Below are 17,411 nucleotides of genomic sequence, written 5' to 3' on the forward strand. Positions count from 1 at the left end.
GATTTTGGAATGGACAAATGAAGAAAAGGCCCGAGTTCTGTCCACAGTTCATTCACATCTGTAGCACCAACCAAGACAGTGCGCACCAGTGTAAATGGAAACTTTGGGGAGGAGAAGCATAATCTCCATTAACTCTTAGTTCTGTTAGTTTTCCCCCACTCTGGGAAATACGAGGAGTGAAAATTTATGTGAAGAATTTCTATGAAGGAAGTCACATGCCTTGGATTGAAGCAGATAATAAAGTTACACAGAAGCAAAATATTCAGCTAAGATGAAACTAATATGTTTAGCCATGATAAGATAGAATGAAAAGTGGTACCCTCCTTCATGCTGGGATAGAAACGGAGCTAATAGATGCTCGCAGCATAGAGCTCCTAAAGGAAATTTTAACAAGAAAGGCAAATGAATATTTCACAAGGTAGCCTGGTCCTGCTGCGCGTTTCAAGTCTCGAGCTCTGAAGTCGGAGCCGCACTTGGGGAAAGAGATGGCGATTGTTGCTCTTACCCATCACTGCCACTTAGATTTCCGGCACGTCCAACCACCCCAGCATCCTGCGCCTTCATACCAAACAGTGCATGGTAGCAGGCCACCTTTGGTTAAGAATGATGCCAAGCAAAACCCAGGAAGAGAAGAAGGGGCCCAGAAGCCAAGGGCTTTCAGCTTGACTGTGATTCTCAAATTGGTTACTATCACATTCTATTGAAGGTAACTTATTGTATCATAATCGCATGCAAAGAATGCATGAAAATATCATAATACAATGTCCCTTGCTCGTGTGGCAGATGTTACCATCTGAAAAGATAAAAGCCACTCAATGATCAGAATTATCATTAGATTGTAGATCAAATTTTAGAAGAAACAGGAAAATATGGGCATTACCACTATTTATTCTGTGAGGCGGCTTGAAGTTCAAGCCTATTTGATGCCAGGATAGAAAAACAGTGTGACTCTGTCCCCCATTCTTTATAGAAGAGTAAGGACAAACATCTTAATTCACCCAGCACACTTAATTTCAAATAAACATAGCCAGGTCCAAAAGAAACTCGGGACAAATGGCTCACAGAGGTGTCCACTGGCACATCAGGGCACATGCTGGCCTCCAGGCTCCTCAGCCCCTCTCACCCTACCCCTGCCCTAAACCTCTCCAGCTCATGGCTTCCCTTCACCCAGCCTCTGACTCCTGTATCACCTGTCATGTCAGCCATGGGCTCTCTTGCTCCTCCCTCCGTCTTCTTTGCTTCCTCTCTCTTCCTCTCTCGCTCTCCTATCTCTCTCCCGTCGTGGCCCAGTCCAGTTTGCTGACCATGTTTAGTTTACTGCTTCTCTCTCTGCTCTGGACTCTTCCAGATGCTCTGGCTGGGCTCTTCCTCATGTCTACAATAAAAATTTTCTCCTTAACCATGCTTGGAGTTGTCATTCAAATGGAAGCTTCCGAGTTTGGGTTTTGTTTTCTATTATTAACAGTAAAAATATTAACTAACAGGGACTCTGAAAGTCCTACCTGCTAATATTCCAATTCTAACTTCTACCTTTGTTATCAGAAGAGAAATATTTAACTCCTCTAATTCAACCACAGCCTTCCTGTTTAATCTAAATAAGTATCACTATTTGGAAGGTTTCACCCTGCTGTGATCATTTGACACAATCGTGTGGTTCTTTGTATAGATTTTTAAACCCAAAGTAATTAGGTATTGGGTGTTTTCTATGTGCAAGGAGTGGTGTTGCATTATTTAATCACAAATATTAAATGAGACTTTCAATTTGATGGAGAGGGACAGAGAATCAGATTTAGGATTAAAAGTCACAGCACTATTCTGGAACTCTCAATGCACACAGTCAAACTCCTTGGACGTGGAATCAAATGTCATCTGATCGATGACATTTTGGAATGTCCGCTAACAGGAACCTTGGTGTTTTGTGACCCAGTGGCACAGCTGGCATCTCACAGCCTAGGAACCCACTGCGATAGTCCATATAGACACTTAGACAAGTTCAAATGCCCCTTTGCTGTCCTTACTGCCCTCTAAACTCTACCTTCACTGCAGAGTAGCCGTGGCAGGAAAGTTCCTTCGTGGAAAACTTCTCTTCTTTCCTTTGATGGGAATTTGGTGCTTGGAGATGGATCAGATGAAGAAACGGGAACAAGTTCCAGATAGAATGCATGGGATTAGGTTAGCAGCCACTCTGTCCTCTGGTTTGCAAGGGAAATTCTAATGTGTTTGTAATTTTGTTTTTTAATGAATTTCTATTTTGCATCAACTTTCTGAATCAAAAATGTGCTTTGCCAAGAAACAAGTTCCCTTTCCTTTCAGTTCCCCCCCACCAAATGGAAGTGACATTGATTTGTAAAATTATGAAACCTTGGGGCAAGCAGTATCTTGGTACTATTATGAAGCAAACGGGTACTTCTGAGATGCTGACAGACACATACTCTAATTTTTCAAATCCATTTAGTTAGTTATTAATTTAATTTTCTTGAAACTATTCTAATTACTGCTTTTTATTTTATTTTTTCCATTAAGAGCCAAACTGCCTCTTGAAAAGACAAAAAGATAGACTCCTCTTTGGAAAAGGGGTGAGTATAAAAATCAAGACTAGAAAGAACATGGAATCAAAAGAATTGGACTAGATGAACAAATAAATATGCAAGCTGTACAAAAACAAGACCCAAAACAGAAGGGGGAGGAGAAGGGGGAGAAAGAGAAAATAAAAGCACTTCAATCGAAACTCTCGCTATCAAAATCAAAGCATTTCAGCGTAAAGCAAACAGGATAGAGTTTACCAGTAAAAACTGTGACCACCTTTCTGTCTCTATGAGTGGAGCCTGAAGCTGAAACAAACAAAAAAAAAAAAACTCAGTTTCTGGGTAAGAAGCAGGAATTAAACTTCTCACTGGGCCTTAAGTGGCTGAGAGAAGACAAATGTGTGACCCGGAGAAGGGAAGCAAAAGCACAAGGCTTGTGATGGCACCAGCAAGCCTTGGTAGGAAGCAGCAACCTAAACCAGAACTCCAGGGATCAGGGAAGGGGTGGGGGGTTTGACTACATCCTCATTAGCAAAGACATGGGGACTCTCCCTGTGGCCAGAGAGAACAACACAGACAGACTGACCAGGAGAATGACATTGGCCAGGGCTGTGAGATCCAGTAACGATGACAGGCCTCACCACGTACGCAGTCATCATATGACCCGGTCCAACCTCCACCAAGTATCTTGTATCTTATAGACAGACAGTCGTCTGCCTGGCTCAAGACATTTGGAAGGAGCAGACATGGATCAGGAGGGGAAAGGGAGGGAGCAGCTGCAGTAGGCACATGGGTCCACGCTGGGTATGCCTGGGCCCTCTAGTCTAACGGAAAATAGCTTGACCTGACATCTGGCTCAACCTAAGTCAAGAGACTCAGCAGCTAGAGTTGTTGGTAGTTGTTCCACAGAGGAGAAGCGTTTGCCCTTGTTGTGGCCTTTGGTTTTTGGCTCTTTCTGGGAGACCTTGGATTATTTCTAATCTCAGTTTTCCATGGTTCCATAGCAACCATCTAAGTACCCGAATCAAATGTCTCTGTCCAGTTCAGATCGTCTTCTGAGAAGAAAATTCCCTATGCCTAGACATCCATGTCCATACTTTAAGACACATCTAACAGAGTGAAATGGGGCTCAAAGGAAACGAAACCATGTTTGCCACATCCTACCTGCTTCATTCCGCAAACCGTATTTTTTGAGTTTCAAGGAAATTATAGAAAACTACGGCAAATGGGAACCGGGGTTTAACCTTCTTGGATAGATCTATTTCATCTCTTTCTGTTAAGTGCTGCCGATTGAACGTAAATGCAATCTTCCTGGCTGATTCAGGGACTGCCGTCACCTCCCTATCTTCAAGTCCCCCCACTTCCCACAAACCCTCTCTTTCTCTTTCCCACTGCCCCCTTTTCTCCTTCATGCCCAGCCAATTCTCAGCCCAGCCTGATGCTCCCGCTGAACGTGCTCATGGAAGTCAATGATCCTGGTACCTTGCCCAAGAGCACGGAAACCGGAGCCTGGGCACTTGGATTCCAAAGCTCCCTCTGTCACAAACTGGCTCTGCCATCCCGTTTGCCAGTCGCTTAAGCTCCCTGTATCACAGTTCCCCTGTCTGTGGAAGGAAAACATTCTTAGCATGTGTTTCATGGAGGCACTGTGTGGATTAATGAGATAATGCCTTCAAAGCCCTTGGCACGGTGCCTGGCTCTCACCAAATGTGAGCTTTGGTTATTAATAGTTACCTTTTATTTGGGGTTTTGTTCAGTGAAATAGCCAAGTAAAAAGGAAATGAGGATTCTGGTAGATTTTTGTTGTTGTTGTTGTTTGCTTGTTTGTTTGTTTTCTAGAAAGAGAGAATGGGGCAATAAAGAAGGCTCATAAACTGAGGGAGGGAGAAGCTGAAGGAGGGAGGAGAGACTGGGGGAGGGAGGAGAAGCAGAGGGATGGAGAAGAAGCACAGAGAGGGCAGTATGTGGAAAGCCTGCCAAGCAAAGCTCCTCCCTGTTTGGTGCCTTGCTTCTCCCTCTTCTCAGACACACATAGAACACAAAGCTTCAGCATCTTTAAGCCCTCATGCTCCGACCCCTGGCTTCACTTCAGGGGGAGCAATGCTGCGCTCAGAATCACCGTAGGCGTAATTCAATAGAACCTTTTAAGCCACATCATAATGCAGCCAAACATCAGAAGCAGGGAGGAAAAAAATCCCAAAACACAGAAAAACCTTGTGCAACTTATTTTCCTACCAGGTTGTGGAAACCGAAAAAGCTCGTTAGGCTGTGGGATAAAGCATACTTTCCTCACCTGCAGGAGTCGGCTTGGCTGATTAAGGTCCGTCCCTTCTGCAGAGCAGCGGCGGCGGAGTCTTTAATTTCTCTGTGTAATTCCTCATGCCTCGCTGCCAAGACAGGCAGGCTTAAATTCTCTGATTTAAGGAGCTTAAGGTAAGCTTCGACTTCTCCAAGTACATCAAATGCCTGCCAAAGAAAACATACTTTCATTTTCTGCTTTTCTAGTTTAAAATTCGGCATCAGTGTGAGCATGGAATGCTGGCGATTAAAGCAGGCCATTGAACTTCGTAGTTTGAGCGTAGCAACAACAAAAAAATCTTAGTTCTGGGAAACAGCTGTGCAGTCCCCGCTTAGAGAAACATACAACTTAGTTCAACCTAAACAAATATTCACACCATAAAAGTACCAAGATAGCTTATACTGAGAAGACACCTGTACGACGCAGGTAGACACGGTTGAAATTCAGAGTCAGACGGATATTTGCATATTTTACACACATAATGGATGAGCTATTAAAAATGTGTATCCTTTCATGGCCTGAATATCTCTGTAATAAGTCTTAAAGGGAAACATCCTAATGAGCTATACTTTGAGCCTGAAGCACTTAAAGGGAGACACCCAGGAAAGTACCACTGTGATTTTTCCCCTTGCCCTTTAAAATAGGACCTTGACCCATGCTGTCCAAGGCATCCATATGCCCACAAGAGGTGATAATAATTCAGTTCTGGAGTTGTGCAAAGACTGAGAGCAAAGTCATAGTTTCTGATATGCTAAAAAAAAATTACACAGAAGAGAAAGCATAGATCTTCCAAATCAAGGCATTGCCTCAAATTTTTTCTTTGTACGTATGGCTGTTTTGCTTGCATATACATCTGTATACCACTTGCATGCCTGGTGCCTGTGGAGGGAGAAGAGGGTGTGGGACTCTCTTAAACTGGAGCTACAGATGGTTGTACAGATAGCCCTAGAGGTGCCATGTGGGTGCTAGGAACTGAATCCCAGCCTTCTGCACAAGTAGCCAGCGCTCTTAAACACCAAGCTGTCTCTCCAGCCACTTCCTCTCAAGGTATTTTCTTAAAATAAGATTTTTAAATTCCTTTGTTTTCTTTCTGCATTGGCAGAACAGCTGTCCAACATAGTAGCTGAAGTTTACAAAATTAGCGTGGACTATAAAGTAGATTCATTATTATCAACCTAATGTCTACCAGGTGACGTTAAGATACAAAAACACTGGGCTGCAGGGACGCAGCAGTTAGGAGTGCACGCTGTTCTTGCAGAAGACTGGAGTTTCATTCCCAGAACTCACACTGGGTGGTTTAGAACTTCTTGTAAATCCAGCCCCGGGGAATCTTGCATCCTCTTCTGGATGCTACAGGCACCTGCATTGATGTTCATATATGAGCCACCCCCACCACACTCTGCAAACAACCTAGAAGCAATCAATAAAAGGAAAAGACTGACAAGATAACAAGAATAATAATGGAGGATTGTAATTTTTAAAAGAGATAAAGAAGAACAGAATCTTTGGAGGTATCCTGACAGACCATTTCTGACCTCTGGCCTAGAGAGAAGATAAGTAAACTAGGTCAAAGAGAAGCTGAACCTTAAGACGTTTTTTTTCCCTTTGGTGCTATTAGGGGAACCACCTAGCAGAACGTTCCATGCCATTCCAAGGAACAGTCCTATCGCAAAAGGAACATGGTGCCATGTAGTACCAGGTGGTCCTGCAGAAGCCTTGAAGTCTAGCCTTTCTGGCTTGCTAAGTAGGAAGCCACTGAGGTTGACAGAAGCTCATGAGAATGGAGCAGAAATTCCCCACAGACTTCCAGGGAAGATCCAGACTATCAGAGACAAGAACAGGAGGATGAAGGGAGACCAGAGGGAGGTGGAGAAATGTGGCTGGGTTAATTCTCATAAAAGACATTTGAAGGCTTCAGCAGTGGAGTTGAGATGGATGGAGCATGTACTTAGGGAAGTAACGTGAATGGCCAAATTCAAACTGGGCAGAACTGGAATCTACGGAAATCTCTCAAATGCTCTTATATGTTGAGATTCTCTTCTCTCCCTCCAACGTCCTCATGTCTTCCAGGTTTGCTGTCTCTAGTCACTTAAGCCTTGTAGAGAAACTCTGATACCCAAGGATCCTTTCTTATTGACCGTGTTTCTCTTGAGGTTGGAAACAACACAAAATGCAGACACACACTGACATTAGTAAAGATGATTGCATGACTTTCTGGGTCCTTCTCTGTGTCACTGAAGCATTGCTAAGGAATGAACAAGCACTGTTTCTGGGATCTCACTTTTAATTTTAAATTTGGGGTTTCTTATTTAGAATAAAAATGGAGCTTCTTGTCAATCGAGAGCAAAATTTAAAACCAATGCCTAAAGCAAACTTCTGGCATAGCTAAAATTATCTTGGATTCCCTTAAATCCCACTTAAAGTTTAAGGTTGGTGAATTGTTGGATGCTATATTTATACTTTGGATTGACAAACTCCAAGCTCCTTTTTAAAAGAAAAGAAAGAAAAAACAAGAAAGTCTTAGTGACCTTCTAAGACTAGAGGAAGGATGGAATGGAGAATTCAAGGTACCTTTTCTTGGTTACAAATCTAACTCCATTCTGTTTGAATAATGAGCCATGCCATGCTCATTGTTGACTGAAAATTAAAGAGAAACTAAGAATGAGGGTGGATGTGCATAAAGTCCTCACACATGCTTAGCTGCTGGTCTAGATCCCGATCACTCAAACACAGCTTTAAAACGTCTCCTAGAAGGGCACAGTCACCTGTCGCCTGCCTTTCATCCCGTCGAGATTTCTTCTATGACCCTACACCAGCAGCTTCCTCTCTCAGGCCTTGGCCATAGCTTCATTTTCACAGGGATTAGAAGCTAGAACGGCAAGGCTGTTGTAGATACATGTGCAATGTCACTGTCCCCTAGTCATGATGCTATAATAAAGGCAGGACATCCCAAAACAATGAAGATAAACTGAAGGACCAAACATGCACAAGAAGTAGGAGTCATATAGGCAAAGATATATTATATAAATATATAATATTCAAATATTTAAATATAATTACATATACTTTATAATATTATATGTTATATAGTAAGAGTCATATATGGGCAAAGGCAACTCATGAACTCAGAAACAAGGGAGCCCAATTTTCTTCCATATTCTTTTCTCAAACAGATCAAATGTTAGGGATACACTTCATGATTTTCTCTACATAATAAAGCGAGTAATAAAACGATAACACTATAAAGGAGATGGCAGGTTTCCTTTGTTCATTAGCTTAGCCCAAATCCGTGCAGAACACCCATGGATGAGGTGAGAGGAATCACCTAGTGGAGTTCATTACTTAGGATTCGAGTTTGCTCTTTGTTGTCCTAAGAAAACACCAAGACCAAAAGCAAACTTGGGAGGAAAGCGTTCATGGTATCTTAGAGATTAAAGTCCATCATTGACAGAAGCCAGAACAGGAGCTCAAGGCAGGGACAGAATCAGAGACCATGGAAGAGCATAGCTATTGGCTTTCCTTGTTATACAACCCACGGGCAGCACTGCCCACAGTGGCCTTGGTCCTCCACAACAACCATTAACCAAGAAAATGTCCCACAGACACCTGTGCCGGCTACTTTAATGGAGGCGATTCTTCCATGGAGGCTCCCTCTTTCCAGATGCCTCTAGTTTTGTCAAGTTGATAAAAACCAACCAGCACACTCGTGTTAAGCATCACTGGGGGATAGTTCTGTAGACACAAACAGAAGAACTAAACCTTTGGGCTTTAAAAGAGTTCTTCTTTCAAAATTAGACTCTCTGTGAGTAGAATTCGATGAGGGATCCATGCGCCACTTCCAGAAATGACCCAAGCACCACTGTTCTCATCCCACTCAGCCCAGTCTAGAAGAGATTCCTGTGCTATGTGCCCTATCTGTAGGGAACCTGATATCCTGGATCTCTTTGCTGCAATCACAGCGCAGAAGGTCTGCCCGGCAGCGAGAACACCGCGAGCCTCACACAGACGACTGGAATTCAAGTGTCCTCTCCCTTCTCTCTTCTTTCCACAGCCCCCTGCTTCTTCAAGCCTTATATGTCCAGGGCGAATCAAGTTTTTATGACTGGACTGGGAGGAAAAGATAAAAGCGCAAGGGCCGTATTTTCTCCTGCTGGATCCTAGCTCTTCTGAACCATCTCAGCCCCCCACATTCGGAGGAGACAGGTCAGCTCCTTGGAGCCCTAATTTGGAAAAGATTAAGGAACTGCTTGGCTTTTGTTCTTAAAGGGGACAATGGGGGAGAAAAACAAACAAACAAACAAAAACTTTCCTGTTCCTTTTGTTAAGCGCAGATACAAGGTCAACCAACCCTACCAAATCAAACATAGGTGGTATCAGAGAATGGTGTTTTATTCTTTTTATTTATTTAAAAAGACTCATGAGTCATCCGGCATAATTCTACTGCCCTGCTGGTTCATAAAGATGCTGGATAAATAACAGATTAGTCAGATTTTTGACTAATAAATTTAGAAAGAGTCAATATTGGAGAACAACAAAACGACACACCCAGGACAATGACCAAGGACATGAAACTCAACATGGCTTCTGACCAGGACCTTTGCTCCCACCTCCTTTGGAGGGTCAGGAACCCTCTGGGTTGCTTATACAAGGACACAGGTCTTCACTTTCTGATCTTAAGCTTCACCAAAGACAACTGCTGGTGGCTCAGGCTGGACAACCGATTCGTCGTTCAGGACGCGGCTGAAGGCGCTCCAGCTTGCAAAGCTATGAAGACCAGGAGCTGGAGGAAGATGCATTTCAGGTCCTTCTTTCCCATGTCTCCCAATACTCCATCCACTCCTAAGTTATTTCGCTGCCCCACCCCCACCCCTTCCAGTCGCAGGGTAGATGAATGGTCCTAAAAGGCTATGTTTAAAGCCATTTGTTGCTCAGAAGGTTTTCCTCACAAGTTAAAACATGCTGGAAAAGCAGTTTTGGCTTGAATGCGGGCATCAGCAGCGCTTTATCAATAAGGGAATGGAGGAAGTGTACATATTAATATCCCAGTCTTTCTGAGGCAAATTCACCTCCCAAAGGAAATGGGACTCATGAAGCAGGACTTAGGCTTCTCGGGTCTGTTCACCATTTTTTGTTTCTTTTATCTTAACTGACTTAAGAGATTCTAAGATGATCTTTGTACTATTAATATGGGAAATCATGTATGAATTATTTCTGCTTCCATACCCTTAAGGAATATCCAGTGACATCTGTGAACCGTAGCCCCAACTGTGTGCTGAGGATAAGATTGGCCACATTAGGGGGCCAAAGCAATATGAAACGCTTATGGATTGGGAGAGCAGTGGCTGGCTCTCAGCAAGCACTTAGCTACGCTGTGCACTAACTTACTTAGGTGGCCTGGTGGCCCTGTAAGGACACAGAACCAGGATTTCCATCTTACAAATAAAGATGTCGGGGGTACACGGGGACGTTAACTAAATGTCCAGGCCATGTGGTTAAGAAATGCATCAGGTCAGAATCATGCCCAGCCTGACTCCAAAACCCACTATGTTACTGCCGCAGCCACGCTAACAGAGATTTCTCAATTTCTCCTTGAGGCCCTCCAGTCTATTTTATATTCCAGCTATACTCTTAAAAGCTTATATGATGTATCAATAACCCTAAAAAATTATGGAAAGATATTCCATGAAGTAAATGGGGATCGTTAGACTTATTTTTGAAGAAAAAACTCAAGTTCAAAAACTTGACCAATGTGCCATAGAACCAGCTGTTGATTCATTCATGCAACATAAACATTTTGAACACTAGGTGGCATACCAATATGATTAAGACGACCTCTCTCTTGAACCACAGGTTAATAAACAGTGAATGCTGCCTGGAGACTTTGGAGTGGCAACACACATGGTATTCTCTTTTATGAAACCCCACTCAGCTTCTCAGGCATGACACAGAAGCTGCACTGGGAATTGGTGCTCCTTGGATTTTGAGGTAAGATTTCCCCTTTCAAACTGAGCTTATCCCAAATACTTTGAATCAATATAATCTCATAAAAATAGCACAAGACAGTTTTCTTTGTTGTATGATCTTTTTCCTGGGGAGATGGGAACAAATCTTGGACAGACTAAAGTAGAATTCTCTCAAAGTCCAGCATGGGAGACCAATGAATTAGTTTGGCTACTTACAGAACACGGGCTAGGGGTTACTTATAGGAGCATGGGTGGCCACAGAGAAGCCATGTCTATAGCAACCTTCCTGTACCTTCAGAGAGGGAGTCTTTTCCCTTCACTTAACTTGCTGCATGCAATATATCCACTCGCTCCCTTCAGACTATGAGGCTGTGTGCATTTAGAGAAAAAAAAATAGACAGGAAAGGACAGGAAGCTGTGGTTAGAACCTCAGATGAGGGGCTTCTCTCCTCTCCTATGAGAGAGTATCAATCACCAAGAGGCCCTGTCTTGAAGGTGTCTTACAAGCAGCCTCAACCACTCTACTGAGGGTGAGAGTTATGCTCAGAGGGGCTTGGTCTCCAACAGAGCAATAGCCCTCTAGTCAGTATTGTGTTCTCAGTGATTCAAACCTTTAACTAGAAGGCCCTCTTCTAAGTGTTTGGATAAATATGAAGTGAGGTAGGCATATTTCTTTGTTTAATCAGGCAACGAAAAATAAATCTGCCAAGAAGTGACTATACCCACAAGGCTGAATTTATTCACTGCCAAAAGAGATATGTACGAGTGTAGACGCACACATGGAAGGACACCCAGTGAATACAGTCATGACGTAAGGGTCCACTGACGAGTTTCCTGGAAAGTGCTTACTCATGAGCGGGAGTCAAACTGAATGTTTCCTTTTCTATTTGCAGTACTGGAGGTCGAACCCAGAACCCTACAGACACCAGGCTAACACCCTACTACTGAGCTATACGACCCCAAAATTGAACATCTGACTATTAGACTTTGAAGCCTGAAGTAGGTTTAGGCTCTTGCCATGACGGATACTAAAAACAGCCCTTATTTTCCATCATATATTTAATACTTCTATACTAATAACTAGTAACTTAGCCATCTTTGTTGAGTATTTGCTGAGGTTTAACCAATCTGACTGATCTCTGAGCTTTAAAGTAAAAGGTTCTGAGCTCCACAGTCATCTCAGTGTGGGTTCTACAGCTAGCAATCTTCCCATTTGAGGTGATGTCACCCCCGGAGACAAAAGAGTAGGCTTGCTGCTTGCTATAAAACAACAGATTCTCTGAGTTGAGAGTTCCTCTCTACGTCGCTAACTCTGTGGGGGAGACGTGGGCCTGTACCCCTCTCCACGCCGCTAACTCTGTGGGGGAGACATGGGCCTGTACCCCTCTCCACGCCACTAACTCTGTGGGGGAGACGTGGGCCTGTACCCCTCTCCACGCCGCTAACTCTGTGGGGGAGACGTGGGCCTGTACCCCTCTCCACGCCGCTAACTCTGTGGGGGAGACGTGGGCCTGTACCCCTCTCCACGCCGCTAACTCTGTGGGGGAGACGTGGGCCTGTACCCCTCTCCACGCCGCTAACTCTGTGGGGGAGACGTGGGCCTGTACCCCTCTCCACGCCGCTAACTCTGTGGGGGAGACGTGGGCCTGTACCCCTCTCCACGCCACTAACTCTGTGGGGGAGACGTGGGCCTGTACCCCTCTCCACGCCGCTAACTGTGGGGGAGACGTGGGCCTGTACCCCTCTCCACGCCGCTAACTCTGTGGGGGAGACGTGGGCCTGTACCCCTCTCCACGCCGCTAACTCTGTGGGGGAAACGTGGGCCTGTACCCCTCTCCACGCTGTACCCCTCTCCACGTCGCTAACTCTGTGGGGGAGACGTGGGCCTGTACTCCTCTCCACGCTGTACCCCTCTCCACGCCGCTAACTCTGTGGGGGAGACGTGGGCCTGTACCCCTCTCCATCACCCATGTTGGAACTGGGCCGTACTGAGCTCGTTTGTCCGCTGTCACCCAGCTAGTGCTTTGCTGCAGTCGTCATCAGGCACCGACCCAAAAACCATGCGTCTTCTGCCAGCATCCATGAAAGGACAGCAAGTGAGCCTGAAAGTCAGTAAACTCTCAGAGTCCTCGGTATGTGGAGCATGGTGTCATCTACAAATACAAATGCTCACAGCAAGGAAACCCAGCAACCTCCAGACACATCACAGGGACTTTTCAAAGGGAAAACATAGTGCTTCTCAGATAAACAATAATGTAAATTAAAAACTACCCCACTTACTACTATACACAGAAATTCTAGCCTAGAAAATTATGATTATGGTTATTATTATCATTATCATCATCATCATCATTTTAAATTTTTTTGAGACAGGGTTTCTCTGCTTAACAATCCTGGCTGTCCTGGAATTCGCTCTGTAGACCAGGCTGGCCTCAAACTCACAGAGATCCCCCTGCCTCTGCCTCCCAAGTGCTGGGATTAAAGGTGTATGCCACTACCTCCGGGCAGAAAATTACTTTAAAGACTTAAGATTATAATAATTTTTAAAACCAACCCTTCAGAGATTTATTTATGGATTTTCTGCCAAGATTAGGTAAAATAGGAAGATTTCTTTTTAATTTGGAGGATCCAAAATATGAATCAAAAAGAAAAATGTCACTGATAAGTCATAGGAGGAGTCTGATGCTCAGCCTAAACAGATTTGCTCTCTTTATGAATTTGTCATTTATTTTTACCTTACTAACACAGAAACAATGCATGTGGGTGATAATTCACCTTCCACTCTACGAACTCTGGCATCTGGCCCTGCTCCCACCCCCATATCCATCATCTTTCACAATGGGTTATTAGTTTTTAACTTGGAAATAATTACTTTAAAAAGAACAAACTCTAAACCTTTCTGAGAACCACTGGCCACAAGTCAGAGCACAGGCGCACGCCAGCCAACTTTATACTTGGACTAGTTAGCATGCAAAGGGATGAGAGAGGGAATCTAGGACCTGCTCTTTTGGGTTCTCTTCTCTAGAATATACTTGATTATATGATATTCAGAAAGTATCCACTCTAATATTTTCCCTCTCCTTCCGATCTCCTTCCTCCATCAATTCATCTTTTTTAACTTTTACAAGTCCCCCAGGGCCTGAGAATAAAGTCAGATGACAAATAGCCAAGGCAAGGTATCAAATAATGAATGCAGAGAAACCGAAATAATGACGGAACAAGAGAGAGTGGGGGAAAGGAGGGAGAGAAGGAAAGAGGGAGAAAGGGAGGGGAGAGGAGGGGAGAGAGGGAGAGAGAATAAGGGCCAGAGGGAGGAAGGGAAGGAGGGAAGGAAGGAGGAATGGGAAAGGGAGGAAGGGAAAGAGAGAGAATTGTCTACATTTTGCAAGGCTGTGAGCTCCGCAGCTTCTATTAGAAGCACTGCTTTATAGAAACTCATTCTATTACTCTTTCCCTGAGTTGCATTAACAGTTGACTTGGAAACAGCTCACTCAGTCTGTAGATCAAAGGTGTGATGGAAATTTTTACAACCTCTTACTTCAAAATTGAGCTGCTAAAGAAAAAAATAACTAGTAATTAACATCTACCTTGTTCATTATCTCCAGCTATATGTTGTATCTGTTTCCTATGTTAAAACAGTGAGACCCCCAAAACACAGTTAATCAAGAGTAATTAATAGACTTACCAGAATGCCATCTTCTCTGTCTTAGAATTTTACTACTCATCTTTTCAAAAGATTTTTGTAAGTAAACAATTTCACAATCAAGTAAACGTGTAGCTTACGGCGCTCAGCACCAGTGTTGCGATTTTAGAGTGTTTTGTATGAAGTTTCCCTTGTCCTATGCTTGTTACTTCGTCTACCTTTAAATTGCTGAAATTTAATTGTTTAAATAATTCCAGTGCAGATGTCTGGAGGTCTATGTGACTGTGGCAAAGGTCAGAAACGTTCCAAGTAACGGCAGCAGCCACACACACTGAACCCCACCTGCATGTATAAACAGTAGCAACGGGAGGTTGGAAACCTGAGCTCCGGAAGGGACCAGGATTCTGTTGTGATGAAGGCTCTCTCCTGGAGATGCAGACGAACTTCTTATTTCTCATGTAGCAGAAGGTGAGGTGGAAATTCTATTCCAGAGGCTCCACCTCTGACCTAATGACTTGTTACTGATGATTCATAAGCACTACCACCCCCAGGATCACCTGCTACAACAGGAAGGTATTGACCAACGAGAAGTAGCACACTTCTACTCATGAAGACCCACTGATGGTCTGTAGCAAGATTCCCCCATTGTCTTACTTAAATGTGTACGACCAAAGCAGAGTGGCTGATGTCAGGCAGTTTCTAACCTTAAGACTCTATATGCAGAGAAGATTTATAATATTTATTTATTTGCACCTAATAAACTAAAGAAAAATGTTTTAAAAGAACAAAAATGGATCAGGGACATAGCTCAAGTGCTAGACTTCTCATTTAGTGTGCACAAATCTCCAGCACTACATAAACTGGTTTGGTAATGCATGACAGCAGCCCAAGCCCTAGGGAGGTGGACACAGGGAGGTCAGATCAGGGCCACCCTTAGCTAAACTGGCAGGTGGAGGCCAGCCTGAACTACTCTCTAAAGAGAAGAACAAGGGGGCTGGAAAGATGTCTCAGTGGTTGAGAGCATTGCCTGCTCTTCCAAAGGTCCTGAGTTCAATTCCCGGCAACCACATGGTGGCTTACAACCATCTGTAAAAGGTCTGGTGCCCTCTTCTGGCCCACAGACATACACATAGACAGAATATTGTATACGTAATAAATAAATTTTTTTTAAAAAAACTTTAAAATAAGAAAAAAAGAGAAGAACAAAAGGTGTTTTGGTAACACTGTTAAGGTTTCTTTTCAACCTGATTTATTTTATATTTCCTTATCTCTTGGAGAAACAATTTAATCTGGAAATAGTGTCTTCCACAAACAGACCAATGACAGCTCTAAAGGGAAAGCTTTTAAAAGTTGTTTTGTTGTTGGTTATTTATTTGTGGTTTGTGTTTGTTTGCTTGTTTTTAAGACAGGGTCTCATTACATAGCTGGCCTCAAACTCACAGCCACCTGAGTACTAGGCTTAAAGGTGTATATCATGAAACCTAGCTTTAGAGTCATCTTAAAAAGTAACTCTGTACACACCGAAACCTAATCTCTTAGTTATGAAAACAACCAATAGCCACAATAGGAATATGATTTTTTAGAATTCTTTTCTATTTTTATCAGTTTGATATTCTACGTGGAATTTAGCCTTCTGCAATGTGCCCTGACCAGCAAACACGATGGGTCTCTTATCAGACAGCCCAAGTACCTACGACTGTCATCTTGATCTCACACTGACCTTATTAACACTGTTGAAAAAGTCATTCGCCAGAGTTAGCCGGGTCTTTCTATCTCCCATGAGTCGACCAAACTCTTCTTGAAGCCGATTCAGTTTCTGGTTAGAGAGCTGGAGGTGTTCTTTGTCTGTGAAGTCCTTCGACAGAACAATCTCCAGGGCTTGGCTCTTCAGCTTCTCGACAGTGGAATTCCACTCCTGTAAGAGAACATCCTCTTTAGTGATTGTACGCAGATCCTGTCATAAATCGAATGTGTGAGCCTCCTTTTCCAAATCCAAAGTTGACATGGAATCCTTGAATGTGAGATATTAGGAGGGGGAGCTTAGGTCAGAGGGCGGAGCCTCTAAATAGGAAGCAAGAAGAGGAACCAAAACCTAAGCACAGGTTCTTTCTCCACCCTCTCCATCCTCTCCAGCCCCAGCTCACCATGGAGGATGATGCAACAGGCTTTCACCTTCGCAGGTGGGTTAACCCTACCAGCTGAAAGAGCTGCTGTGTTTAAACTTCCTCAAGGCCCTGATAAGGCCTCTGTGATGATACAAGTCGTACACCACCCTAGGATCTTCTGATTTCAAATCAGAAATCCCACTACTGCAAAACAAAAGCTGTATCTATATCTATTATAGATACAACAAAAAAATTTCCTGCCCAAACTCAGGCTTAATTTTGTTTTACCAATTGAACAAACTAATAAAGCTCTCTATCAACAAGGAAAGGAAGGCCTTTTCTTTAAAAACACGCATCAGTCTGCCTTTAGGGTAAAAACTGAAAATTCACATGAGAGAATGTTCTGGTACAGAGTCAAGTGTGTGGGAATCCCCCGCCCCCGGCAAGCCTCCCCCATACACCCCTCCACACACACTGTCACTTGCTATTTTGAATCCTGGTAAAAAGAGTAGACCTCGACCTTCTAAGGAAATGACAAAGAACCGGGTTCAGCCTCTTATCTCTTTCCATTCTTAATTACATTCTCACATGAACTCACGGGCATTAAATAAAGCTGGGTGCATCCACTTTTTCTATTCAATCTTCTCAGAAAATTGGCTGTGTTTTCTTTGGGCAATCTGCAGGCGGTTTCTGATGCATTTCTATACCGTGGCGCTGATGTATCTCCCCAGGCATTTTTCTGAGGAGACACTTTTACTGCTTTATTTATTCTTCTTTTTAAGATAAAACTTTCAGAAGTCATCTGAATCCATCACACTTTTTAAAAAATACAGTTGTCAACCTTGTCAAGGCTGGGGGGAGCCCAATGGCAAGAAT

At 43.5% G+C, this 17,411-nt stretch overlaps 1 protein-coding gene across 4 annotated transcripts in view; it reads right to left on the minus strand.

Annotated features, from left to right (window-relative positions):
- Ccdc141 (coiled-coil domain containing 141) overlaps positions 1–17,411 on the minus strand; it is a 137,823-nt gene that overhangs the window by 57,677 nt on the left and 62,735 nt on the right. For all 4 annotated transcript variants that reach the window (XM_087900092.1, XM_087900091.1, XM_087900090.1 and 1 more), the window contains 2 exons: positions 16,151–16,345; positions 4,819–4,991 (listed from right to left, as the gene is read on the minus strand). In XM_087900092.1, coding sequence (XP_087756218.1) covers positions 4,819–4,991; positions 16,151–16,345 — 368 coding nt within the window. The remainder of the gene's footprint in view (positions 1–4,818; positions 4,992–16,150; positions 16,346–17,411) is intronic.

Source organism: Myodes glareolus, chromosome 21 (assembly GCF_982192425.1).
Source record: "Myodes glareolus chromosome 21, mMyoGla1.1, whole genome shotgun sequence".
Classification (NCBI taxonomy): Eukaryota; Metazoa; Chordata; class Mammalia; order Rodentia; family Cricetidae; genus Myodes; species Myodes glareolus.